Here is a 27567-nt window from a genome sequence, read left to right as displayed (position 1 = left end):
CAACACCCATTTAATGGTCTCATAGCCGGGGCGACACAATCGGGAAAATCATACTTTGTAGCTAACCTTATAAAGTATAAAGATATATGTATATCACCCCCTCCAGATAGGATAATATGGTGTTACACTGAATATCAACCGAAATTATTTAATTCGGTATTAGATCACACACCTTCTGTAGAATTTCACGAAGGTATATTAAATGTGAATATATTAGACTCCAATATCAAGAATTTTGTTATACTTGATGATTTACTTTGTGAAATATCTAATAACAAGGATGTAACTAATTTGTTCATACGGGGATCGCACCATAAAAACACCTCTGTTTTTATTTTGATGCAAAATTTATATTACCCCGGGAAGGAAATTAGAACATTAAATTTAAACGCCCACTACTTGATAATATTCAAATCTCCTCGAGATAAATCGGCTATATTTCATTTAGCCAAACAGATTTGTCCCACTAATAGTAAATACGTCATCGACGCGTTCCATCAGGCAATTGCTAGAGATTTTGGGTATTTATGGGTTGATTTAAAGCCAACGACGTCAGATGATCATAGACTACGGCCGGGACTCATACCGGGCGACGAAGCCGCAGTCTATATTCCAAAATGAAAAGAGTGCATACGCATCAACATTTCTTAAAGTATCTGACTACTTGTAATGCGTGTCAGAGAAAATACTCTATCAAACACGCTAGTAATGACTCTATCAAGGCCATAGCGGAATGTTGTATAAATGTCCTACGCGGTAACGTGAAGTTATCAGATGACCAGAAGAAACGATTGAAGAAGCACTGTCTAATGTTACGGAAGTTATCTAAACAAAGCACTGTAGCAAAACGAAAAAAGATCCTTATTCAAAAAGGCGGTTTTTTACCTCTTTTGTTAGCACCCCTTTTATCACTTGTTAGCACTGCTGCTGGTGCAGCTATAAGCAGAGCAATTAAAAATGGCTAGAAAGATGATATTGGTACCTGAAGAGGTTTACCGCCGATTAAACTCGCAACCAAAAGTTGAACATAGTGAAAATTTGGATACGAAGACTGTTCTGGTAGACAACAAATTGAACCAGACGCAAAAAGTTAACATGTACAGTCATTTACTAACGAGTACTATTAACAAAAGAAAAAAGAAGAAACCCGTTAAACAACTGAAAAAGAAAGATTAGTATTCTGAAATAGCCATGACAATAACAGATTCACACCTCAAACCAGCCATTGCCTTATACAAGTGGATTGATATCAACTCCAAGATTAATTGGTCTCCCAACGGGGAACTTATATACAGGGGAAAACCAATCGTCGGGTCGAATATTATGGATATTTTACACTAACCTGTTAAAGGTTATAAAAGTAAACCGAAACACACTGTCGTTGGAATAAATCAGTTTTACGAAATGTTAATAAAAGAAAATGTACCAAAAACTATCGTGAGAAACAAATTCCCCTTTGGAGACTATACGAGTGTTGTACCAAATACCTGTCTCGATGTATCTAAAAGAGATTTACCGAAAATTGATTATTATCCCCCAACCCCGGATTCCCACTATGGTAATGGTCTCCGCACTTGGATAAACTTGAAATAAAGAATATATATCCATATCACGTTTCATTTCTTTCACAAATTACTTACACGTTATCATGGAAGGATGTAACGACACTTCTCTCACAGGGCTTCTAGCGTCCCTGTCCGTTTCATTTTTAAATAATCCCAAAGTTATTACGGCCCTTTTGATATTATTTCTTATTATAATTATCGAGTTATCTGATTTCGCTTAAGGTATACCCCAAAAAAACCTTAAACTGCACGAGTAATGGATAAACTAGAAGAAATATACTTCAATGAAAAAGATCCGGGGAGTTTCGGAGGTGTACAAGGACTATATATAGGGCTGCGAGAGAAAAGGGGATTAACGTTTCCTTAAATGATGTTATTGAGTTCCTACAACGTTAAGATACGTATACACTGCACAAACCCGCGAGGCACAACTTCAGAAGGAACAAGACTATTGTGTACGGTGTAGATGAACAATGACAACTTGATCTGGCAGACATGCAAAACATTAAGCGTCATAATGACGGATATAGATTTCTACTGTGCTGTATTGACGTATTCAGTAAATTTGCTTTCGCCGTCGCTATTAAAGACAAGAAAGGACCTACGATGGTAGCGGCGTTTAGATCCGTTCTAGAGTCTGGTAGAAAACCCAAGATTGTTCAGTCGGATCATGGGAATGAATTTCTAAATAAAGAACTGCAAAGTGAATTGAAACGTTAGGATATCACGTTTTTCGCCACACACTCGGAAGTGAAATGTAGCATCGTTGAACGATTTAATCGAACCTTGAAGGAGCGAATGTACCGCTATTTTACACAAAACGACACCCATAAATATATTGACGTATTACCCGACTTATTGGAATCGTATAATAACAACTACCACAAATCAATTAAATGCAAACCCACTGAAGTGACCGAGGAAAATTCGAAACAAATCTGGTTAAATTTGTACGGGAAAGTTAACTTTTCGCCGCCAGTTTCATACCCCTTTGAAATTGATGATTTGGTTAAAATAAGCAAAAATAAAAGAACGTTTGAAAAAGGGTATTTGGCCAATTTTACCGAAGAACTATTCAAAGTAACAGAACGGATCCCGAGAGATCCACCCGTATATAAACTGAAGGATTTGAACTCCGAGCTCATTTCCGGTGTGTTCTACAAAGAGGAAATACAGAAAGCTGGCAAGGACCTAGAAAACTGCAAATTTAAAATTGAAAAAGTATTACGAAAACGTAAAAAAACCTGAAGGTACTAAGGAACTCCTCGTACGGTGGAGAGGGTATAGTTCCGAATTTGATTCCTGGGTGCAAGAAATCGACGTAAAATGAGTTTCTACATCACACTACCCTCTGATTCGTCAACGCAATATTTCAAAGGAAATACTATAAGCAAGTTCAGAACGTATCTACCAGAATCTATTACACTAGAGGGATCTCACGGGGTTGCTCTGGCTGAAATAAGCTATCCCAGCACATGGAATAATGTAAAATGGGAGTGCATAGTTCGCATTTGGGATAATTCGTTCGTAGGTGTTGTTTCGGATGCAATGGATGAATTCCCAGAGGAAGGTTCCGGTTTAGGTGAATCGGAAGAGATAATTAACGGACTTATTGAAAACCGGGATATAGCCATAGTTATACCTCCCGGATATTACGGTTCCGTAGAGGAATTACTCGAAATATTGTCACTCGACGATGCTGGTGCTACTGAAAAAATAAAATCTACGGTTGAGTTTTCATACAACAAACCAAATCGACGGGTGAAGGTTGAATTAAAAGGGACGAACCAACTTTATATCCCAAGCGAAATTGCCATTATATTGGGGTTCACTAGGAAACCGAAGAAAGACGTTACCGTGGTCACTTCCATGACAGCCACATTCAGTTGCGATATGGATGCTGGAATGCATTGCTTATTCGTATACTCTGATATAATTCAGTCTCGATCAGTAGGAGACTCTGACGTCCCTCTCTTAAGAATTATAACTATCAACGGGAAGGATGGAGACACGGTGGAAAAAGAGTTTGCTAAACCTCATTATATGCCCATAGCGAAAAACAAGTTCCAGACAATTGAAATAAACATTATGAGTGAAAAGGGTGAACCGGTTAAGTTCGAACGTGGGAAAGTTCACGTCACTCTACATTTCAGGCCCAGAAGAACTTGGCACTTGCTATAAGGACTACGTTGAATCCAATCTCCGCCCCATTTATGACGTGATTGTCAAAGTGTAAGGATGTCTCCATATAATACGGGTCACGTTTCTGTTAAGGATTATGAGGACTATTATCTAAATCAAATTGGACATGGATCCATCCCAGTATATAGAGGTTTGGCCGTGCAACGTGGTTATGGTCTGGGGAGTATTATCTCCTCGGCGTTCAGATCAGCCATGCCATTACTTAAAAGGGGTGCCACGTTCCTAGGTCGGAAGTTTTTAAACACTGGCGCGAAAATTGCGACGGATTATACAAGCGGTGTACCCATTAAACAGTCACTGAGAACTAGGGGTAAAGAAGCGGGTAAGGAAACATTGAGAATGGCGGCCGAAGAAGTGACCAAGCTAACTGGAAACGGACGTAAAAGGAAACGCAAAGTGTCACCCATCATCAGTTCTGTTCGAACTAAGAAGAAGAGAAGGTCGTCATCTTTACACCCGGATATATTTTCATAATGTTGCTCGCACACCCAAACTCTATGAACAGCGTCAGCTCGGAACTAAATGTTTTTCACGTACCCTATACCCAAACTGGGATAATAGGAAGTCAATGGGTGGAGTATAACTCTACCTCCAACGTAGATGAAAATCAGGCTATTATATTTCCCGTCACCGGGAACTCCGAGACATACAAGGACTTGAAAAACACGCTCCTGCAAGTACAAGTAAAAGTGGTTAAAGCGGATGGGTCTCTACCTAAAGCCGCTGTGTACGACAACGATGGTAATTTGACAACTCAGGCGGAAAAAGTTGGACCGGAAAACCTATTACTCTCCAGTCTTTTTAGTGAACTACACGTATCATTAAACGATAGATCAGTTACATCATGTCCTCAACAATACGCATTCAAGAGCATGATTCAAACGCTATTGACAGCGAAAAAGAGTTTTCTGACCCGGGCACTATTCTACAAAGATACGGCGGGACATTTTGACGACTTTTTCGAAAATGATGGGTTTGAGAAACGGAGAAAATTCGCCCAAAATGGGGTTATAGACTTGATTGGTGTCGTACACGCCGATATATGTCAGAAAAATAGCTTTATCTTCAATCTGGTCGATGTGAATTTTAAATTTATCAAAAGTCCCAACGAATTCTGCTTACATACGGCTGGAATTAAAGCGAAAGTTATATTTACCCACGCTTCGTTATTCATAAGAAGAGATAAACTAACCCCCGTGTTAAATCACAAAAACACTTAACTTAAAATTCAAATAATCCCGCGCTAAATCTACCTTCAGTTTATAACCTTCTGTTATACTCTTTTGTCACATACTCATTCTTCAAATCCTGTATTTTTGTACTTATTTACTTTTGTTAAACACCTTATCATCTTTGTGCCAAAAATACCCCGTACACCTTATCATCTTTGTGCCAAAAATACCCCGTACACCTTATCATCTCTTTGAGCCAAAGAAAACAATCGGATGATTGACCTGACCCTTCCCTTTAGCCAATCAGCTACTCGCCTTTCTAAGGTAAAAAATACTCCGAAAAAGTATAAATAGCCCGAGCTCTACAATACAGGTAGGCTCATTCTGACTTTCGCTACCCCGAGAAAGACGCCTCTAAGCGGACCCCCTATAGTCCGTCGCTAATACCCTGCCTTGCGTTGGAAGTCGCTAAACCTTTCCAACCAAAGTACGGGTTGTTACCCTTGGACCCTCGTGTTCCCGCGCTCGCTGTACAAAACCCCCTTTGGCACTTAGAAATTATCAGTTCTTTATTTATTCTTTATTTATGCTTTATAACAATAAAACTTGGTGTTTTTTTTATAGGTAAAATTATTCGTTTGAGTTTTACTTTAACGCGGCTACTCAATTATCGTTCCAGCCACAAACAACCTTTAGATTTTTCAGTAACCCCTTAAACTTGAGATCACATTTTGGTGCCGACTTACCCGGGAGAATTAGTAACGCGTTAGATTTCAAACGAACTTAAAAACTTTAACTTTAAAAATGGACGAACTCGCTCGTCTTAAAGCTAAGAGAGCTGGTACTAAACAATCAGCCACCCGCGCTAAAAACAACTTGAAAACAGAGTTGAAATCAACCGCTATCGACTACGCCGCTGTTGAAGGTTATCTAGCTATCCTGCAGGCCAAAGAACTTGTTCTTGTTAATCTCAATGAGGCCATGGAAACGCTATTTACCTCAGCAGCTGATCTAGAAAAAGATCAACAAACCGCTCAAGATTACATCGATGACTTGATCATAACCCAAGCTCGAGGGCGACAAGCTATTGATGCAAGAACAAAGGCCGTAGCAGTAGCCACAATCTTTGCACAGGCCAACGGAAGTAATACCACCGCTAGTTCCGGATCTATCACGCCAACCCTTCCGCTTACTGGAAGCGCGCTCGCGAACCCGCTCAGTATCACAACACCGAACACTACTCAGCCGCCAACGGGGAGCGGGCTCCCTAGCCCGTCCGGTACCATCCCTTCGGTACACCCGCAACACGGTCTCGCTCCGGCAGTCAGACTGCCTAAACTAGAAATTCGCCGGTTTTCCGGAGATATAAGCGAGTGGCAAAACATTTGGGCAAACTTTGAAAGTACCATTCATAATAACCCCAATCTGTCACAAACGGACAAATTTAATTACCTAAAATCCTACTTGGAAGGATTCGCGTTACAATCTATAAAAGGACTCTCCCTTTCCGCCGCGAATTACGCTTCCGCGATTAATAAACTTCAAACTCGATTCGGTAGGCGGGAAAATATAATAAGCGAACATTTACATATTCTTCGAAATCTCCCTGCAGTCAAAAAATCCAATGACTTAGTAGCCCTTAGGAGGTTGTATGACACATGTATGACGCAGATTATAAGTCTCGAAGATCTACAAGTAGTTGTTCAAAGCTACGGCAGTCTATTGTGCCCTATCATAATAGAATGCCTCCCTGAAGAGATAACCCTTGCGTTCACTCGGGAAAATAACAACGGGCAAGAAATAAAAATTAGCGAATTAATGGACTTTCTCAACCGCGAAATAACTAGCAGAGAACGCGCCGCGGTACTCGCACGACCCTCCGCGAAAGAACCGGACCGAAGGTACGCCGAAACGGACAAAAGGCTACTAGAAAAATCGCACCCGAATAGAGACTACTGCTAGGATCATCGAAAACCAAAGTCACCGTACGGAGCCGCCGCGCTCTCCGTAAACGCGCCGGTAAAATCCTGCTTGTACTGCGGTAAAAGCGAACACAGTACAACTCAGTGCAACTCAGTGCAACCAAATCACGCTTCGAGAAAAAAAGGATCTATTAGTCAGATTGAAGCGCTGTTTCATCTGCCTAAGAGATTATCACCCAAATAGAGAATGCACCTCTCGCTTTAGAACGTGTCAAAAATGCAATGGCTGCCATCACACGAGCATTTGCGACCAGCCGCCAAACGCTACGCTAGAAAACCCGCCAGAATCGAACGCAGTAGCCCTGATGACCGCCGGCTCCTGTAGGAACGACGCCACTTCCGTGTTCCTCCAGACCGCCCTAGCTGAAGCTAAACCTCCGACCGGAGAAACGCAAAAACTAGTCCGGTGTCTCCTCGATACCGGAAGTCACGTAACATTCATCAAGGAGAACGTATCAAGAGAACTTAACCTTCCGGTTATAAGCGAAGACGTCCTCGAAACAAGCAGTTTCGGAAGCACTACCACGATGAAGGTCCAGAGAAGAAAAGTACGACTCGAACTTCAGAGCCGACACCATCCCGAATAGAAAATCATCATTGAAGCGTACGAAACACCAACTATTTGCGGTGCCGTATTTTCCGTACCGGGAGTCGAAATCGCGAAAGAATTCGAGAAACGCAATTTACTAATGGCTGACGCAACCGCGTTGGAGTTTGACAGCCAAAGGCCTCACGCGATAGAGGTTTTAATCGGCACGAACTACCTCTGGGCCGTCGCGAGCGGGAAAATCGAACGGTTTAGCCCGACTCTCACCGCGATGGAGACCCTCTTCGGTTGGACTCTCCAAGGGCCAGCTACTGTTTCATCCCGTGAAGTAGGAGTCAACGCTATCACCATCATGGCCGTCAACGCGAGCACGATTTCCGAAGAAGATGCCGTCTCTAATCAACTTCGCAAATTCTGGGAGTTAGAAGCTTTCGGTGTCCATGACAAGGACGAAGATAAAGAACTAGGAAACAAAATCCTAGGGAAATTCGCGGAAACAACGGTTTTCAAAAACGGTCGCTATACCGTCGCGCTCCCGTTCAAACCTGGACAACATAACTTGGCAGGCAACTTCGCGGTCGCTAAGAAACGCACCCTAAACTTACTCGCCAGACTACAAAAAGACCCAGTTAACTTTCTGGAGTATAATGCCATCATCAAAGATCAAATCGCGGCTGGAGTAGTTGATCGCGTGGACACTACAAATAGAACTGGCTTCCCACTCTACTATTTCCCGCATCGCGCAGTAATACGAGAAGCCAGCGCGTCTACTAGAACTCGCATCGTTAACGACGGATCATCTCACGCGTTCGGAGTTTCCAGTTTGAACTCCTGCCTCGAAGCCGGGCCTAATCTCAACCCCGAGCTTTACGACATTCTACTACGGTTTCGCGAAAAACGTATAGCATTTACGGCTGACGTTACAAAAGCCTTTCTACAAATCGAAGTAAAGGAAGAAGATCGCGACGCGCTACGTTTCCTGTGGGTCGACGTCGATCACCCACACGCGAACCAAACCCTCCTGGTCTACCGAATGACCCGCGTTCCCTTTGGAGCAACTTCCAGCCCATTCCTCTTGGCCGCAACCATCAGACTTCACGCTGAGAAGTATAAAACTACCTATCCCGAAGCCAGTGAACTTCTAAATGACTCGATGTACGTAGACGACCTGGCTTCCAACGCAAATACAGAGGAAGAAGCACTCAAGTTAATTTCGGACGCTACCGAAATCATGAAAGAGGCAGGGATGACACTCACTAAGTGGCAAAGCAACTCGCCAAAGCTGAGAAATCTCTTAACCACCAAGAAGCCAGACGAGAAGTCAAATGACAACCAAACGTCATTCGCTCCCACCAAAGTTCTCGGGCTAATTTGGGATAGCTTCAGAGATGCCCTAACCTTTACAATTACCGATTTACTCCAATTCATCCAGGATCGTGAGAGTACAAAACGATGGGTTTTGAAGTCCGTAGCGAAAATATTCGACCCGCTCGGCTTCATTTCTCCATTCACCGTACGGGCCAAGCTGCTTTTCCAGCAACTCTGGGAAAATGGCCTCTCTTGGGACGAAACGCTGCCAGACGAACTAGCCGACATCTACGAAGCCTGGTGTTTCGAATTGCGAAACCTACAGGAAGTCTCAATCCCTCGCCACTACTTCGGGGAAGCCGCTAACCCTGACTTGGAGAACTTGGAACTCCATTGTTTCTCAGACGCCAGCCCGAAAGCCTACGCCGCTGTAGCGTATTTCCGGTTCCCAACTAAAGACGGAAGCTACGCCACTACTCTAATCACCTCGAAATCCCGAGTTGCGCCCCTAAAGAAACTGACGCTCCCACGTCTCGAGTTGAAGGGAGCCCTCCTTGCTGCCCAACTTGTCCAGCACCTGACGAAGCACCTCAAAACATAGCCAAAGAGGATATTTATGTGGAGTGATTCGAAAATCGCCCTTGGATGGATTAAGGGAGCCGCAGACCGCTGGAAACCTTTTGTAGCAAACCGCGTAAGAGAATTACAGTCCATTTCTAACCCTTTACATTGGAATCACTGCAAAGGTTCCGAGAACCCCGCCGACCTCCCGACACGAGGATGCGACATGGCTTCCCTTGCCAATGACAGTTTTTGGTGGCACGGGCCTCGCTGGCTCCGCGAATCCCCTAACTTCCTGAAGAACGATCCGCCTACAGACGTAAATTTCGAACCGGTAAAGGACGAGATGAAAAACACTTCCGTCACGCTGACAGTCACTGAACCCTTACCGGAATCTCCTATCAACATTCGAGCTTTCAATTCGCTAAAAGCCCTCTACCGTCATACCTCTTGGATTCTCTGTTTCAAGCACAATCTGCGCTTCAAGAATGATCGACGTAGCGGAGAGCTAGCAGCCGAAGAAATTCATCAAGCTGAACTTTACTGGGTTCGCTACACCCAGAAAGAACAGTTCCCCCAAGAAATCGAGCGCCTACAACAACAGCTGAGCATCCCGAAGGAATCGAAAATCTTGACCCTTCATCCCCACGTGGACTCGGACGGGCTTCTACGCGTCGGGGGAAGATTAAAAGGAAGCGGCTTGTCATACGCTGAACGGCAGCCTTGGCTTCTCGTGCCAAAACATCCATTTACGGAGCTCTTAGTAAAAAACGCGCACGAAAAAGTGATGCACGCCGGAGTCGTAATCACAACGGCTTCCTTACGCGAAAAATTCTGGGTAATCAAATCCCGCAGTTACGTCAATCAAGTGTTAAGAAATTGCAACATTTGCAATTATTTTCGAGCTAAACCGTCGGACGCGGTTATGGCCCCTTTGCCAGAATTTCGCACCACTCAAACTCCAGTATTCGAGAGTTGCGGTTTGGACTTCGCAGGTCCCCTCTACACGCGTGACGGGAAAAAATGCTACGTTGCATTATTTACTTGTGCGGTCACCCGCGCGGTACATCTCGAGCTGGTTTCGGACCAATCGACGGACAGCTTTCTTCTCGCGCTCCGAAGATTCATCTCGCGACGCGGCATGGCTAAACACATTTTCTCGGACAACGCCAAGACCTTCAAGAGAGCCAAAACCAACCTCAGCGAACTTTGGATAAACGTAAGCAGCCCTGAAGTATCCCGATACTTCGGAAATTTACAAATCAAGTGTACATATATCGCCGACCGAGCCGCCTGGTGGGGTGGTTTTTGGGAAAGACTGGTCGGTTCAGTAAAAATGCCCTCCGAAAAACCATCGGTCGCGCAAAATTATCTTTTGAAGAGATCCAGACCACATTGACTGAAGCCGAAGCTGCGATTAACTCGCGTCCTATCACCTTCGTCTCCGAAGATGCACATGAACCAGCACCACTAACTCCGAACCACTTCCTAGTCGGAGAAAGGATGACAAGCCTGCCTTCCAGGACCTACCCTAAAACTGCTGACATCCCAAACAACCGCTTGGAACTAACCAGACGCTTGAAGTACCGTCAAAACCTAATCGACGGCTTCTGGAAGCGTTGGAGAGCCGAATACCTCCTACAGCTACGATCCGCTCACCATCGTACCAAAAACCAACCCACGACGCCACTACAAGCCGGAAACGTCGTTCTTATCCAGGAAGACAAGATGCCCCGCCTAAGCTGGAAACTAGGTGTCGTAGACGAGACATTTCTAGGACGCGATGGGCATATACGCTCTTGCATGGTGAGATTATCGGACGGAAGTAAACTTCGCCGACCAATCCAATTATTATATCAACTAGAAATCTGAACTTTCGCGATCCTTGGCTTGAACTATATAGTTCAACCGGGGGGAGCCTGTTAAATCACAAAAACACTTAACTTAAAATTCAAATAATCCCGCGCTAAATCTACCTTCAGTTTATAACCTTCTGTTATACTCTTTTGTCACATACTCATTCTTCAAATCCTGTATTTTTTGTACTTATTTACTTTTGTAAAACACCTTATCATCTTTGTGCCAAAAATACCCCGTACACCTTATCATCTCTTTGAGCCAAAGAAAACCCCGTACGTCATCGGATGATTGACCTGACCCTTCCCTTTAGCCAATCAGCTACTCGCCTTTCTAAGGTAAAAAATACTCCGAAAAAGTATAAATAGCCCGAGCTCTACAATACAGGTAGGCTCATTCTGACTTTCGCTACCCCGAGAAAGACGCCTCTAAGCGGACCCCCTATAGTACGTCGCTAATACCCTGCCTTGCGTTGGAAGTCGCTAAACCTTTCCAACCAAAGTACGGGTTGTTACCCTTGGACCCTCGTGTTCCCGCGCTCGCTGTACAAAACCCCCTTTGGCACTTAGAAATTATCAGTTCTTTATTTATTCTTTATTTATGCTTTATAACAATAAAACTTAGTGTTTTTTTTATAGTTAAAATTTTTCGTTTGAGTTTTACTTTAACGCGGCTACTCAATTATCGTTCCAGCCACAAACAACCTTTAGATTTTTCAGTAACCCCTTAAACTTGAGATCACACCCCGAGATTATGATATCACACGCCAAAACCCTGGAATTGGCCACGATGAAATACCAAATAACACGTACGGAATGTAATACGTTTTCCATATCTCAAGGAAGTAAAATAGCAGTCTAAGACAATTTATTTAGCGGTCAACAACCGAATAAAGTTGTAATTGGATTTGTAGATCAGAACGCGTTTTTGGGTGATTATAAAATGACGCCTTTTAATTTTAAAAATGAAGCGCTGAGTCAAATCACCTTATCCGTTGATAAGGTTAGCGTACCCCATAAACCCTTAAACCCCAACTTTAAGGATAACCTATGTCTGAGATCGTACGCCGATCTCTTTCTTCAAACCGGACAATGGAATATCGACGAGGGTAATTTCATTGACCGTGACGAGTTCGCCAATGGTAATGCTCTTTTCGTATTCGACTTGACCCCCGACCTGAATGGTAGTTCGACTGAAAGTTTCAACTTTATAAAGAACGGTAGTGTCCGATTGGAGTTAATATTTGCCGAAGCGCTATCGTCTACAATTGCCGTCGTTTACTATTCCGAATTTCAATCTTTGATTGAAATTGACAAAAACCGAGCCATTTTATTCGATCAAAGCTCAAAATGGACTCTCGACAACTTGAGAAAATATTAAGGCGCGATCCATACACTAGGAATTTGTTCCGGGGAATATTTCCGGCGGATAAACTACCACTAACTGTTAAAACATTTCCATCTCTATTTATTGTGAACACTGATACATCTAAAGGAGGAGGAGAACATTGGACGGCTATATACTTTTCGAGAAAAAAAGTATACTGAATTCTTTGAAAGCTATGGAAATCCTCCGGATTTATTTAAATTTAATGATTTTGTAGAGCGAAACAGCCTAACTGTTACGTTTAATTCACGCCAACTACAGAGGGAATTAAATCAAACTTGTGGTGGATATTGCGTCTATTTCACGTTGTATAGATGTAGGGGAGTTAAACTGTTTGATATAATAAAACGATTTACTAAAAATAAAAATGTTAACGATAATATGATATCTGAATATATGTATAAGAATTACTCAATAAATTTGTCATAATTTTTCTCTTTATTTTGTATTTATATGCCCGTGGGCTAGTGTCGAAACACCATCATTTAAAATCTGACGCTTATCGTCGCAGGGATTGAGACATTGTTTGGTTTGTCTTACAGTTTTTAAAACGTGCTTGTCACTCACAATTCTGACCAGTTCCGCGGTGGTCAGCTCGCGGTTGAACAAGCACTCGCGGTAATGCGCGTGCCGGACGTGTTTCTGCACGACGCGCTTGCAAACTCCCTTGCACGTCTTCTTTTCCCCCTTGTCCGACAAGAGACTGTACATCTTCGGTCTTAAACCGCAAAACTCTGTGATGGGTGTCCCATCTAGTTCATCTTTAAACTTCCCCAGACGTTTTTTATTCTCGTCACTGTGAAGTGGATGGTCACGTGGATAGCCTGAGAAATCATACTTGTCCGCTTGAGCGGCGAAGCCTTGGTATAAATCCCGAGTCTCAATGTGATACGTGAGACTTTCTATAATTTTACATAAGGTTAGTATAGGTAGAGGTTATGTATTCACATGAAACGTACCCGTATCTGTAAAAAGGAGTTTAGCCTTGTCACCATATTGTTTCCGGATTACGTCATAGTGGAATTGATACATCAAGAGTTTTGATAGATCCAGTATGGCAAACCCCGTTTATATTGGCCGGTTTAGGACCAGCTTCTTCTTGGTAGAATGAATTCCCACTAGTTCGTTGTGGAAAATTGTAAACCGTTCGAAGGCCGGTGAACTAAATTTTTTGACGGCCTTTTCGGGAGTTTTCACGAGCTTGAAATCCTGGCGATTCCGAAGGTTCTCCATGGTTTTGCCTTGGGGAAAGGAAATCATAATTAATCCCAATTTTTTTTTGATTATTCTAATTTATAATTTTACACCAAACACCGTATTGTTCATCAATTTTAAGAGATCCTTCTCGAAATCATCGGTCGCCTTCGTTCTCTTCTCACTGTTGAAGTTAATGTATGGCTTTAACCAAGCCCCTTGTTCAAACTTCAAAATTCTGCGGATTTTGCTGATTTTCAGCCCCATTGACACGTAATATTTTAAATTGCGATAATGAACTATGTATCGTTCCTTGTTAAAGAGGTTGGGGACTAATTTCGGTAAGGATTCCTTGATTGGGATGTTCAACAAAGTCATCTGGTTCTTGGAGTATTCTGGAGCCAGTGGGTAGCAGTTATGTTCATGATGTAGTGTTTCAGGGTACTCCATATCCACTTCGATGATATAACCCACCGGTGAGTCGTCTGGACAACTAAGAATCTCTTGCTCGGAGTTGGGGTTGGGTTCCTCCCAGGGTCATTCTGTGAGAGTTCAACCAGCTCTTTGAACCCCACATGATCCGATTTTACTCATTCTTTGTAATTTTGGTTTTTTGACCTCCTGAAAACGATTCTGAAACTTTTATCACGATTTGTCCAATGGTTCTTGAGATACAATTACGATCATTTTTAAAATTTTACCACCTACCCCTAAACGTATTTAACTTTATCTCAGCAACTAATTATCGCAAAATGTTGAATGATAGCTCATTTTAAAGTATTTTACTAGCCAAAAAATAATATGAATTCTATTTTCTAGAAAAATAATGAAATGACTCAGTTTGTGCCCTTTATATAATGAAACCCAATATTTGAATCACCCACCTCACTCCAATTTCAAAAGTTTGGTCATTTTCGTATTTCCCGCTCTTTTTTACATAAGAATCACCAAAATTACCTAGGTAATATTTTTATTTCCAAAGATATTAATTTTTCGAATATTCTGAAAGAGCAGGAAAAGTCCTTATCTTCAGCCCATCGATTTCATTATGCCTGCTTCAACGTAGGTTGTTGACAGGGTTGGAAATAAGGTTGATTTTGTTAGTGGTCCTCGGGACCAGTGACCCCTCATGTTGGAATTATAAAACTGGTCCCTGGGACCAGTTTTATCCTTGGGACCAGTTGGGTACGTTCAGTAACCCTCTTTGATGACAGCGCTTACTAAGCGATGCCAGATTTTCCCCACTGTACGCTTTTTCGTGTTTCCGGTTTTGACGTCATGATGCTCAGCGCTTGCTCATCAAAAAAACCATCTAATCGATATGGTTTTCTTGATGGCGTGACGTAACGCTTGACTGTTGAACATTTGACAGACGAAAAGTTGGCGCGGGATTTAAAAATTCAATTCCAATAATGCTATTCCTATAGTAATTGTATTAGTTTTCATTACAAAAATACTTCTACCATTCAAATAGACATAATTTTCATAAAAAAATAATTGATTTTTGCGAGGTCGTTTTAATAATTGAATAGCGCCATTTGCGCTTCGTGACGTTTTGAGGGCCAGTAAGACGTTTCCCCAAGTTCCCCAACTACATTTTCGAAAACAGCGCTAACCTCGAAATGTCACTTTTCCGTACAACAACCTTTTACGTCACTGTGACCAATACTTGCTGTGACGTCTCGAGCCCATCAAGTAAACATCAAGAAAACAGCGATTTCCTTGAGATTTTCGTTACTGAACGTACCCATTAATAATTTTTTACTGGTCCCATTCTAAATTAAATTTCTAAATTGGTGAGAATAAAAAGCACGTGAAGACACTAAAGTAAAGTATCTGAAAATTCTAATTGATATGAAAGGTTTTTTTTTGGAATTTCAACGCCAATGCGTAGTTGCCAGTTCGCGGTGTTTTATTTCTCTCTACCGAAATACTCAATTTTAACGTGGGAACCAGAGAGAAATGAAAAATTCCATTTTTTGTCCATATTTTTGGACTGCAACTTGAATTAAGTAAACGATTAATCGTTTTGAAAAGAATATTCGTCTGATAAAACGGAGTAATCAAATTTTCCAGTGCTAATTTCAAAAAACTAGTACTGCAAGGTGTATTTAGAAAACGATTAATCGTTCTGAAACGAAAATTCGTCCGGTAAAACAGAGTAATCGAATTTTCGAGTACTTCGTTTGAAAAAAACGAGTACTGGAACTAGATTTTTTGAAAAAAGAGTATTATTCGTTTGAACGAGTACTCGATGATGTTGTATGTGTTGTCAAAGCAAAACTCCGAGTTGGAACAACGTTCAAAATGATACATTAAAAACCTAAAATTTGAATTTCTTTATATAAAAAAAAATTTCAAAAAAAATTCAAAAATCAATAACTCTGAAACTAAAAATATTGCGTTGTGGTTTTCACTGTTTCTTATGTTAAAATAAGCGAGAATGCTAAAAATGGCAAAATTACTGAAATTGGAGTGAAGTGGGTGGTGAAAATCTTGGTTTTCCCAATTAATTAGTGAAAATATGCCTCATCTGCTACTTATTTATTTAAACGGTATTGATAATCGGTTTTAGCGTCAAAAAAGCATTAATAATAAGCTTTCACCCAATATGTTTCGATATTTAGTAGTTGAGATTTATTTAAAAATGTTTAGTCGCAATAGCGAATTAGTCAAAGTATGACCTATGCTGTATATCAAGAATCCATCAACCGATCGTGCTGAAAATTTCAGAATCGTTATTAGGAGCCCAAAAAACCCTAGGTACAAAGAATTACTAAAATCATAAAACATCGGGTTCAAAATTTCCAAATTTTTGGTTGATTTGTCAAAGAATGACCCGCCACCGGAAATTTCTCATGGGCATAGCGCCACACATGACCGTCCCATAAAGGTTGTTGCAATCTATTGTAATTGATTGTTAGTATTTGAAAATGAGTTCAGGATAACTTGTATATCCTACCTAGATAACAGATGTAACTTTCCGGTTTTGATGCGTCGTAATTATCTAGATATCTGTTGTTCGCCGCCGCGAAGCGATGACTTATCATGGATACCCCTCCCCTAATCCCATTTTCGATGAAGAGGTGCATGTTCTCATCCAATAGCAAGTCTAGGTGTACCTTTGTCATACATAGCGCGGCTTGCCAGGCAAAACCAGGTAAAGTATATGAGTGGGCAGGGTCTCGACGATAGTATGTCATGCACATTTTGCGGAAGGTTTGGAAAACATCCGCTAGGAGTAGTGTATCGGACAGGACATACAAATCGTGGTACCCTTCTTTAAAAACAATACTGATATTAGTAATTATTCATCCCGAGTGTATGTTATCATGATCATACCCAAATTCCGAATGTTGAATGATTGCCATACGTTTTGAGCGTGGGCGTAATAATCCGGTTTGAGTGGCTCATCCGTGAGATCGTTGTGGAAACTCTCAATTGATGGTAGTTGCTTTTCAGAGAAGCGTATCTCTGAATCCATGTAAGTGTATGGGTATACACCTTTCCGAAGAAGTAACTTGACTTCGGTTGGATTGAAAACTGCGTTTAAGAGCGGAAATTTATCTGATCCCCTTTCGCAACATTTGAAACCAACGATTCGAGGGATGCAGGCAGGAATCGGATACTATCCACGAAACGCAGATTTCCCAGTGTGAATGAAATGTATGTCTCACTATTGGTTGCTATACAGTCAATCCTTTTGTTAAGAATCACCGCAATTTGCTTCATAATTAGATGCGCATCGTACCTATCCGGTGATTGATAGTTAATAATCAAGTCTAATTAGACATGACTATTTAAATTACCTGCTGAGATTATGCATCACGACTGGAATGAATTTGGGTGCTTTTAATTACAAATTGCAGCTTTGACACGCACCCCCTCTATATTTTCCAGTGTAGTGGTCATGGTCGCGTGTTTTGATTATAGTAGCCGTGAAGGATTCTTCACATACGTAGCAACGAGTTCCAGCTTCGTGTGAAGCTTCCTCGACTGCTGTTAAATGCATTGGTATGTTCTCCTTGAGTTTTTCAACAATAATATCAGATTCGTCCAACAGCATTTTCAAAAATTTCATCGCTCCGTCAACCCCTCTGTATACTTCGTGTTTAACGAGGTTTCCTATGATAGCATGAATATTTGTAAGATAACCGGTTATTCCGTTGGGGGGTCTTGAATTTACCGGTTGGTCCAACTATTGCGTATGAAATACCACACGCCTTATGCAACGCCAAAGTAGTTGTCGATGATAGTGACGCATCTGGCAAACATGTTGTCACTTTCGCGAGAATCGATTCAAAATCGGCTACAATAATATATGGAACCTATATCGATGTAATGAAACAATATAATTTCGTCTTCCACTTGGTTATATTTAGTAATTTACCATTTGATTCCATCCAAAGTTTTTAAATTTCAATATAGGTTCACTATGCGGCATAATCACACGTTGCGGGTCGTGTACCCTACATTCACGCACGTGATTATTGTAAACTGTTTCGGTGGCGCTTCTTTTCAAACAATATCGGCAGTAGAATGATTGGTGACAATGTTTCGTGAAACCGTTAAACAATCGGCTAAGGTGGCGAATTAACACGTAGTGTTTTGACTTCCCATTGGAAACCAAGAGAAGATCAATTTGTCTAGATTCGTGCACTTTATTTTCGCTAACCTAGCGCGGAAAATATCCTTTTTCATACGCGAAAATATTCACTAAAAAATTATTCACTTTCTCAAACCGTTTAAGTTTTAACGTATCTAATTCAAAAGGGAAAGTGATTCCACACAAATTGAGTTCGTTCTCGTACGGTCTATAATGTGTTACACGACTTGGGGTGATTAAAGCCGGATGAAGTTTCGCTATCATCAAACATAAAAAACACTTATTGTCACTTGGATCTTCTGGGTTAACATTCACCGTTGCCTTTTTATTTTCAATCACAGGTGGTAATTGAAAATATGTTCCACCCACTACGGGTAGGTACTGGATTATATTGATTTGTATAAACAAAATACGGTCTAACTCCCACCCACTTCCCTTAGCTTCGAAGCTAATCATACTCTCAGCAATTTTATCTCGACTCGAGTCGATTTGTTGTGGGATAACTTCCGGTGCCAATGTGGCATGCGTAAATCCTCAGAAATATGGGCTAATTTCGGTTTCAGCACCTGTATTCCCAAGTTCACGTGTATACCGCGCGCGAACCGTTAAATACCATTTAATCCCCTTTTTAACACTCAATTTGTTTCAGAGATACGATTCTATTTTCCCCCTGTGTTTATTGATCAATAAAATCGGGTCCGTTACACCGTCAGGTGCGGTGATTCGAGCCGAAAAAATCGCGTTATCGAGCGCGTTAATCTCCGCAATGTCCGGTTGTTAACTTCCGGGTGGGTCGAACGCGTTCTCTTGAGCTTCACAGTTTTCCATAAAGTTGCTTAAACCCGCATCATCTTGCGAGAGCAAAACGTCACCATCCTCATTTTCCCTACCCCTCCCATCTAGATTTTGTCTATCCTCCCACATCTTTATAAACGCATCAAGTCCTTGATATTTTGTGTAGATAACGTCTCATCAGACATTGGAGCATATTCTACATATAAATTAAGAAGTAATTCCTACACCAATTCAAATGTCGAGTTTTACGACTAACGCAACTAAACACCTGGTGGGTACCTACACCCTGTACATCGATTTGCGGAGGGTGAGGGGCTTTACAGGGGAAATGAATAAACTAAATATTTACCATTTTCAACTCTGATTCTTTTTCTTTTCTCTGGGATCGGCGTTGCTTTCCTCTTAACAGGGGAATTGGGAGGGGTGACGCGGTGAGATGGTCCGGGTTGAGGAGATGCTGGACGCGTATTATTTTCCGCGACGTGGTTTTCCACAACATTATTTTCCGCGAGTTGACCGCGATGTATATGCCGTTGATGGCGAGATAAACTATCTTTACGAGAACATGGTTTATCGCAAACTGGACACGCAAAAGAAATATTACCGTGTTTGGTCCGCATATGACGGCTGAGGTTCCGCTGGTTGGTGAAGACATCGGCACAAGTAGAGCAGGAGTACATCTTGAAATCGAATGTGACCATAACACCCATTTCCCTTCCCTTTTTTACTATTTTTAGGCCTACGTATATATGGTTTCACCCTTTCCCGTGATTCCCATTGGATAAAAATATTGTCAGCCTTAAACAGTGTCTTTTTCCTTGGATTTTCCGGGGTTTCAAATTTTCCCCATCAACGTACAGAAATCCAATTGCACCTGGTTTTAATATGGTGTAACATGGAAGACCCAAAAAGAACTTTCTAGAAACAAAAAGAATATTCTAGTTGGTTCGAGGTGATCGACACTTCATATTATCGTATTAGACATCCGAATTCGGCCTATATTGTAGGTAGTGTAAAGTCAACATGACGCTTTGATGTGTAGACTCCCTCAGTCTAAGAAATCCACAAATCTGATAAAAACCCAAACTCTATCTTGAACTGTACTAGCAGGTACACAATGTTCATCGTGGGGGTTGTCACCCGAGTTCCGAATGTATATACATGATATAGAGTTTGACCACCCAGAATAGAGACTGGATATCACCTCGGTCTAAACGTCAAATTGACATGTTAGGTGAGGACGCACGTGTTTTCCCCATTTAGATGGTTCGAAACGAGGGGTCGGATACGTACTAATTCTATGTACCATGTCCTTTAAGTTATCAGTATATTTCGAACTGGTAACCGACCACCCAGTAATCAAACTTTATTTCTTACCGTTTTGTGGGTTTTTTGGGGGAATCCTCGAAGGAAACCAGTGATTCATAGATGTTTGGTTTTTAATCCTACAATTCATACTAATTGTTTGAAGTTCTATTGTGATTTGGAGAAAATTCGTGGAAGGGTTAGAGGTTTTCATACTAACCAAATTTGAAAAAAGTAGGAAAAAATAAATAAAAGTAAATTAATTTAAAGCTAAAATTTGAATTTCATTTTTATTCGTCTCCTAGATTTTTATTTACAATTTCTTTGTGGTTATAAATCCATTCAGAAAATAATATACATCTAGATAGTGCACACAAATACTTCTTATTATTACGGACAGGTTTATGATTAAGCATGCATATAACCATCGGACCATCATCATCGATTTCATTGGCTTTGGGACATCCCACTCCATTCAAGTCAATTACTTCCCGATTAATAATGTCCGACAAAAAGAAGCACTTTTCATCCCCTTTGCAAAATACCCGTTCGTAGCTTTGTACAGCGGCTCTCAGGCACTCCCGGAGTTTATAGTAGGGCGTTACTCCATCATCCCAGGCTACACCGTGTAGATTGTTCAGCATCCACCTGTTTTGTCGTTTGCCATCATGCCTTAGTTCTTTTTCGGCGTATGGGGGCGCGAAAGACCATGATCCGACTCTCGGATTTTTCTCGAAGCTTGTTACGGCTACCTCCTTGGCAATTTTTTCCCGTCCATCACTTGTAGCGCGCCCGTCGAGGAAATCAAAATCTACGACGATGGATTTCTTAAACCTATGGGTGAGATAGAATAATTTCCCTTTAACACGATATTTTTCAGAGATTGAGATAGTGTATAAAAAGACTACTTACATTGTATTGTACTTGTTGGATGGTCCTTCCTTCCTCGGTGAACTTTAGTGAGATTGTGATGGATGTTTAACTCGGGGTCTCGGCTTTTTATAGTTTTAAATAAGATCATCATCCTAGCTTTGACTGTACATTAATATCGTTTACGCCGTGGGTTTTTTCGGGTAGATTATTCACGAACAATCTACCGCTTTGACTGTACATTTTGCGTCATGGCCTTAAAAAACGTTAACCTGGGTTTTACGGGGCGAATTTTAATTTTTGTAGAATGATCTAGAATAATCGGTAGAGCTGAGTTTTTACGGGGATTCTTTATTTTCCCCAAACGTCATCAGGAGTTTCATACCCCCTTAACCATTTGATTAATACGGGAGAAATTAATGGATCAAATTTGAATCTAATTAACATATTAAAATACTGTTTATTTCTAAAATCTTAATTCACCCTATCTTCATACTCCAATGTATGCACTTCTTAATCCGAGAATCGAACACGCTTCATTGACCTGTCAATCAAAAACACCTCTTGGAGGTGCGAGAGCGGGGTGCGTCAATCAAAAACGCCCCCTTACAGGTCTGAGAGAGGGGTGCGTCAATCAAAAGGCTTACGTACAAAGTCGCATCCACCATCTTGCAATCCACAATCCTCAATCCTCAATCCTCCCCTGCCTTCCACTGTACTTGTGCTGGGACCGGCATTTATGTACTACTGACTTACTCGTCGCAAACTGGTTAAGATCATTTTTAAAAGAAACTCTTTGCAAGTGGGTTCCGCTACAGCTGGATTGTACTGTGCTAGAGTTTAATTTCACGGAATTTGGACACAATGAGGCGTTACTCTTAACAACCTGGGAAATGATAAACAAAGAAGACATGACTATTCACCATATTGGTGAATATATAATGAAAAAACTCTCAAAACGATTTTAAGAATCAGAATTGAAGGTAATTTTTGGCAATTTTCTTGGTCAACAAGCATCAGTTGGAAACAGTTTTTCAAATTGGACTGAAGTACTAAGCAGGGGTGGTTTAAAGTTCCTAACAAATGAAGGGTTTCATTTCTTCAAAAATCTACACCAATTAGCGAAACCATATTTTGAAACGTCAGTGTTACATGAAAACATTAACAAGAAAGCTAGACTCTTCGATATATTAAAGGAAAGTGATGTTAGTGATAAATTTAACAGACTATGGGGTCAAAATGATATAAGAAGCAGAGATAGAGCCAAAAAAATTTTCATAGACACATATGTAAATTGTCGCGGAAAAGCCCTAAAAAATTACGCTAAAATCAAAATGAGTGAAGCGCAGAGAGCTTCTTTAGCTAAGAAAAAAGGCCTTCGAAAGTGACGCAAGGAAAATTTCGCCACTTGTAAGCCTCAATCTGGGATTTAATTCAATTCACAGTAAAGTAAAATTAGTATACCCAGGGTTAAATTTAATATTGATGAAATAACCATGGTTCTGATCTCAGATTAGAAAAAGTTTAATGTGATAACTATACCTTAATGTGATAATTACAAATGAAATATGTTTGTAAACGTGTGATAAATATTTGATCAAACTTCTCGCAATAAAGTAAGGTTTCTTTTACAATGAACCCGCAAATTTTAGCATTTTAATTTTTAAATTTTAGCATTTTTAATTTTAAATTTAGTTGTGTTTCCAACTTTGGTATTATTTATAAGGGGTGGCATTATTTTAAACTTTCTTTCGCTAAAACCAAAGGTAGACAAATCAAGATTTTCGTTATACCCTGCTGATCGCCTCTGTTTCCCGAAGTGTACTTCCAATGGATCCTAGTTAAACTTGTTAGTCAGGACAAGTGGGGCTCCTTTCGTTTATAGCAGCAGTAATAGAAAATGCTAAATCAAAATTAATACTAATATAAATATTGGAACAAGTATCCCTTTGTTGAGTGAAAAGTGCCCGTTATTCGTAAACCTTCCAAAGTTTCACGGCTTAGTTGCATTTTTAATTATATAAAAAGGACTTGGTTTGCCCAAGCCTTAAAAACAAAACGTTAAGAGTTTTTCCAGTTGACTGAAGCGCGGATATTTTTTTTCTATATAATTTCAAAGACAATCCGTATTTTACTACTCTTTAGAATTTAATTCAATCTCCTTATTTTAATGGTAATGGATTTATTTCCTATAAATTAATTGAAATAAAAAATTACTTATCCCAGATTTTTCAACAACAATTCTATTTTCCTAAAATATTTTATCATGAAATTTTTTTTTTTCAAGGTAGAACGTGTTTTATCTTTCAAATAATTCTCTCATTAAAAACATATTATAAGCGGTCTATTGGAGTACAAAAGGGAGGACTTTTATGACCTTCAATATATTAGATAAAGGAGTTTGTTTTTTCTTTATGCACAGGCACAATTATTTGATGGTTTAGGGTGGATTTTAGAAGTGATGGTTGAGTTGCATAAAGCAACACAGGGTAGCTTAGTTATTTCATCATAATGGTGAAACAAAGAGAGTAAAGCACACATAAATTAAAATACAGTTTTTTTAGATGGGGAGTCAAAGATGACTAGAAATCAAACTTCAGTAGCCAAAGAATATTTATTTTGAAGAGAACTGGCTTAAGTAGTTGAATAGTAATGTAATCCATAAAATAGAATTTTTTATATTCTTTAACCTTGAGGTACGAAATAGAAATGTTCGAGTTTAGTTGACAACATTATGAAAACTTCTTGTGTTTAAAACATTTCGAGAGGAAAATCCTCAGAAATTAGAAAAGAATGTGTCAATTATATTAAATTTACACGATATCCCTTAAAAAATAAATTTCATGATAAAATGTTTTAGGAAAATGGAATTGTTGTTGAAAAATATGAGATAAGCAATTTTTTTATTTCAATTAATTTATAGGAAATAAATCCATTACCAGTAAAATCAGGAGATTGAATTAAAATCTAAAGAGTAGTAAAATACGGATTGTCTTTAAAATTATATAGAAAATAATATCCGCGCTTCAGTCAACTGGAAAAACTCTTAACGTTTTGTTTTTTAGGCTTGGGCAAACCGAGTCCTTTTTATATAATATCTGTTCCTTCAGTCTTTATTTGTATTAGTATTAATCTATAATAAAATCATTTTTTGCCTGTAAAACGTCATTCATTCGAGGTTTCAGTAAGATGTCCGTGAGCATATTGGCTCAAACCAAGTTCCTGTCATAATTTTATGGGAAAGTTTAAATAATTTGGTAGGCGATTGGTAATTTAATTCACCATTGATATGCTAGTGGTAAATCAGAGAGAATTTTGCACATAAGGAGTGGAAGACGAAGCCTTTGAGAGTGCATTTGAAAAGTGTGGCTATTTTTTTCAGGTTTCTAGTTCCGGTTGTCAGTAATTGGCTGAAATACAAAGACAAAGATTGTATAATGTTTTTTGTCGTCTACTTTATTGTTAGGGCGCGTTAACTACATTCTCTCGGCAAGTTTTGTTTTGAAAACTATACTGCTAAGGCCGTTTAATTAAACAATGTGTATTAATCGACGATTATAAAGGAAATAATTAGGGGTGTGCGAATACCCCTTTTTGGGTATCGAACCGGTTATCGAATACCAAAACATTTTCCTTATCAAATACCGAATCGAATAGTTAATTCCAAATCGAATACCGAATAGTTGGGCCCTGGTAATTTTTTTCCTTCCCGATTAATCGCGAATAGTTAAGCCTAGTAACCGCGAATACTAGGCCAACTATTCGCGGTTAATCGGGTAGTAACCGTAATATTCGCCAATAGTCAATAGAAAGCAAGGAGAAGGACATTTAGAAGCTCCTAAATTTCAAAATACCTCTCCTCATTGGTGGTCAAGTATTTCTTAAAATTTCCAATACACTTGCTGGTAGTTTTTGGTGGGACACAAATAAAATTGGGATGATATTTTTTTAAATAAGGTGGGTCTCTCTAGTGCCAAAGACCTAAATTTATGGTAGTCGAACTTTAACCGAATAGTCAGTTCGGTATTCGATATTCGAATCGAATAGTGAAAATGGGCTTATCGAATACCGAATCGAATTATTCGGTTCGGTATTCAATCAAATTATTCGATTGAAACGGTTAACCGCACATCTCTAGAAATAATACTAGTTTTGGATCACTAAACAAGCCAAATTTAAGTTAAATATTCCTGGTTAATTATGCGAATTGAGGAAGCAAAGGCTTAATGTTCTCTTGTCTGTTAATAATTGGTTATTGTACATACATTCTAGCAAAAAAATATCCATTTTTAATTAGTTTGAATATATATAATTAAATTAAAACATTAGGTTAGTAACCGTTAGTTAAATTAAAACAATACAAACCTTCACAGGCTTCGGAACATATCGCGGACATAGCTTTCAACCGACAAAGAAAAACAATGCATAAGGAGACGACAGAGATGACGTCAATCCGCCGGAAATAGAAAGTCGAAAATTATTGGCACTCTAGAAAACCAACTCTTCCACTCCTTATGTGTAAAATTCTCTCTGGGTAAATTAACTCACCATTGGTAAGCAGTTGGTAACTAATTTCACCATTGGTAGGCGGGTGTTAACTTAATTCACCATTTGTAGTCCGTTGGTAACTTCAGTGCGTCTAGCCACAAATCAGCTTTGGTGTTATTTAACGTTAAAACTCATGTTGGCAAACTATACTGCTTCAATAATTCGTAAATTTTTACTTCAAAAAAAGAGAAATAATTCCATATCTAGGCAAATAAGTTTGTAGTAGTAGACCTCTTGACTCCGAGAGGTAATATTTTGGTTTTTCCAACTTGTTTTAATTAAAATACCTACGCCACAGGTCTAGTTTTAAAAAAAAATCCTTATTTCCAACAACAGAAAAAGGGGCGAGTCTGAAGCAGGCTGTATTAATTTCTCTAAGCATTTGCAGCATTCCGAATTTTCTTCCGCAACTTTCTCAATATACCCTCATATCAAGGAAATGGTGCAATTTTTAACTGTAGAAAATCAATTATCTAAAATATTTAAAACTATTAATTATTAAAAATTACATTATACTAGAAATAAGTATGCCTGTGACACTGCATTACCGGTTCGGGTTAATTACTCCATTCTTGACAACATCGCTTTTAAACGAAATGTTAATTTTGTTTTTACTTCATCAGCCATTCCTTTGACTAAGATTTCTCGCTCTTCAGCTGAAATTGCTGTTTTCCTCCTTCATATCTTCTCATTAGAATTTGATAAGCCTATTATTTCTTAAATCAAAAGATATATATTAATAGTACGTGCTTTTTTATAAGTTTTCTCAAAAAATTGTATTTGCTGTACCATTAATTTCTGCCTTGTTACGTCTGCTACAATTGGAGTATTTCGAAGCTTTTACAATCCCAATAATCAGGACATGTTTTATGATGAGAGTACAAGCGCGAACATCCATTACGTCATTGTGTCCACCAGACCTCCTCAAGTGGCTTGCTCAACAGCATCACTCGATAATTTTATTGTAAAAACGAAGTGAAATCCACTCTCCAACAAATACTTTACCAGTCCTACTGCTGATCTTGTAGTTATTTGAATGGCTTGGTAGGTTTCGTCAGTAAATTGCTCTGTTTGAATCATTTCATTGAAAGGAAGAAATTCTTCTATTAGCCACAACAGCCTTTCGTCATTAATCGATTTAAAAGGAAGTTTGTTTTCATTTCTTAAATAAATTCCATGTGTTCCATTACAAACATCGTGCATTTCCCACCATAACCTTATTGTTTCCATGAAGTAGACTGTCGCCTCTAGCTCTTCCTAGGAGGATATAGGGGTGAAGGAGTCTTCGACTGCCCGTTTTCCCATTGAAACGCGCTTACAGATTATCGGCCGTGGTCCCCCCCCCGTTTTCACTCGTTCTGGGAGATTCTTAGCTGCGCACCTAGTTCCGCACTCATCGTGATCGGGCTTCGTCTGTTTTAATTTTTGTTAAAGGCTTTATGCGTCTTGCATTTTATAGTGCTTTAACGGAACATTTATCATTATTTTATTTTTTTATTCATAGTGAATTATCGTTCTTAGATAAAACTGAAGTAAAGGCAACGGTTTATTACTCTTTCCCAACACCAAAAACTCTACTAGATAAGTGTTTAAGGTGGATTAAAGCCTGTGGGAGGGTCGAATTAACGCCCCATAAAATTAAAAAATATCTCTACATGTGCAGTGAACA

At 39.7% G+C, this 27567-nt stretch overlaps 3 protein-coding genes across 3 annotated transcripts; all 3 read left to right on the top strand.

The window, feature by feature from the left end:
- The first annotated feature begins 957 nt into the window (after positions 1-957).
- LOC149655850 (uncharacterized) lies at positions 958-2813 on the top strand. The gene is made up of 3 exons (XM_089845059.1): positions 958-1175; positions 2126-2222; positions 2286-2813. Exons 1-3 carry the CDS (start codon positions 958-960, stop codon positions 2811-2813), a joined length of 843 nt encoding a protein of 280 aa, XP_089701185.1.
- A 4797-nt stretch (positions 2814-7610) lies between these two features.
- LOC149655849 (uncharacterized) lies at positions 7611-9377 on the top strand. Its single transcript, XM_089845058.1, has one exon. It carries the CDS (start codon positions 7611-7613, stop codon positions 9375-9377), a length of 1767 nt encoding a protein of 588 aa, XP_089701184.1.
- Positions 9378-9392: 15 nt separating this feature from the next.
- On the top strand, positions 9393-10736 carry LOC149655848 (uncharacterized). The gene has a single exon (XM_089845057.1). The coding sequence runs from the start codon at positions 9393-9395 to the stop codon at positions 10734-10736; it is 1344 nt and encodes a 447-aa protein (XP_089701183.1).
- The last annotated feature ends 16831 nt before the right edge of the window (positions 10737-27567 follow it).

The sequence above is a fragment of the Phalangium opilio genome, unplaced genomic scaffold (genome assembly GCF_054372755.1).
Source record: "Phalangium opilio isolate 3A_F unplaced genomic scaffold, DU_Popi_V2 ptg000078l_1, whole genome shotgun sequence".
NCBI lineage: Eukaryota > Metazoa > Arthropoda > Arachnida > Opiliones > Phalangiidae > Phalangium > Phalangium opilio.
This window is presented reverse-complemented; position numbering and strand designations above follow the sequence as displayed.

Bases quoted from the DNA above. Each gene is read 5' to 3' on its own strand.
- LOC149655849 (XM_089845058.1), top strand. From the start codon at position 7,611: ATGGCTGACGCAACCGCGTTGGAGTTTGACAGCCAAAGGCCTCACGCG.
- LOC149655850 (XM_089845059.1), top strand. From the start codon at position 958: ATGGCTAGAAAGATGATATTGGTACCTGAAGAGGTTTACCGCCGATTA. The intron at 1,176-2,125 runs GTATTCTGAAAT...TGACGTATTCAG, and splicing joins CAACTGAAAAAGAAAGATTA to TAAATTTGCTTTCGCCGTCG. The intron at 2,223-2,285 runs GTTCAGTCGGAT...TTGAAACGTTAG, and splicing joins CTGGTAGAAAACCCAAGATT to GATATCACGTTTTTCGCCAC.
- LOC149655848 (XM_089845057.1), top strand. From the start codon at position 9,393: ATGTGGAGTGATTCGAAAATCGCCCTTGGATGGATTAAGGGAGCCGCA.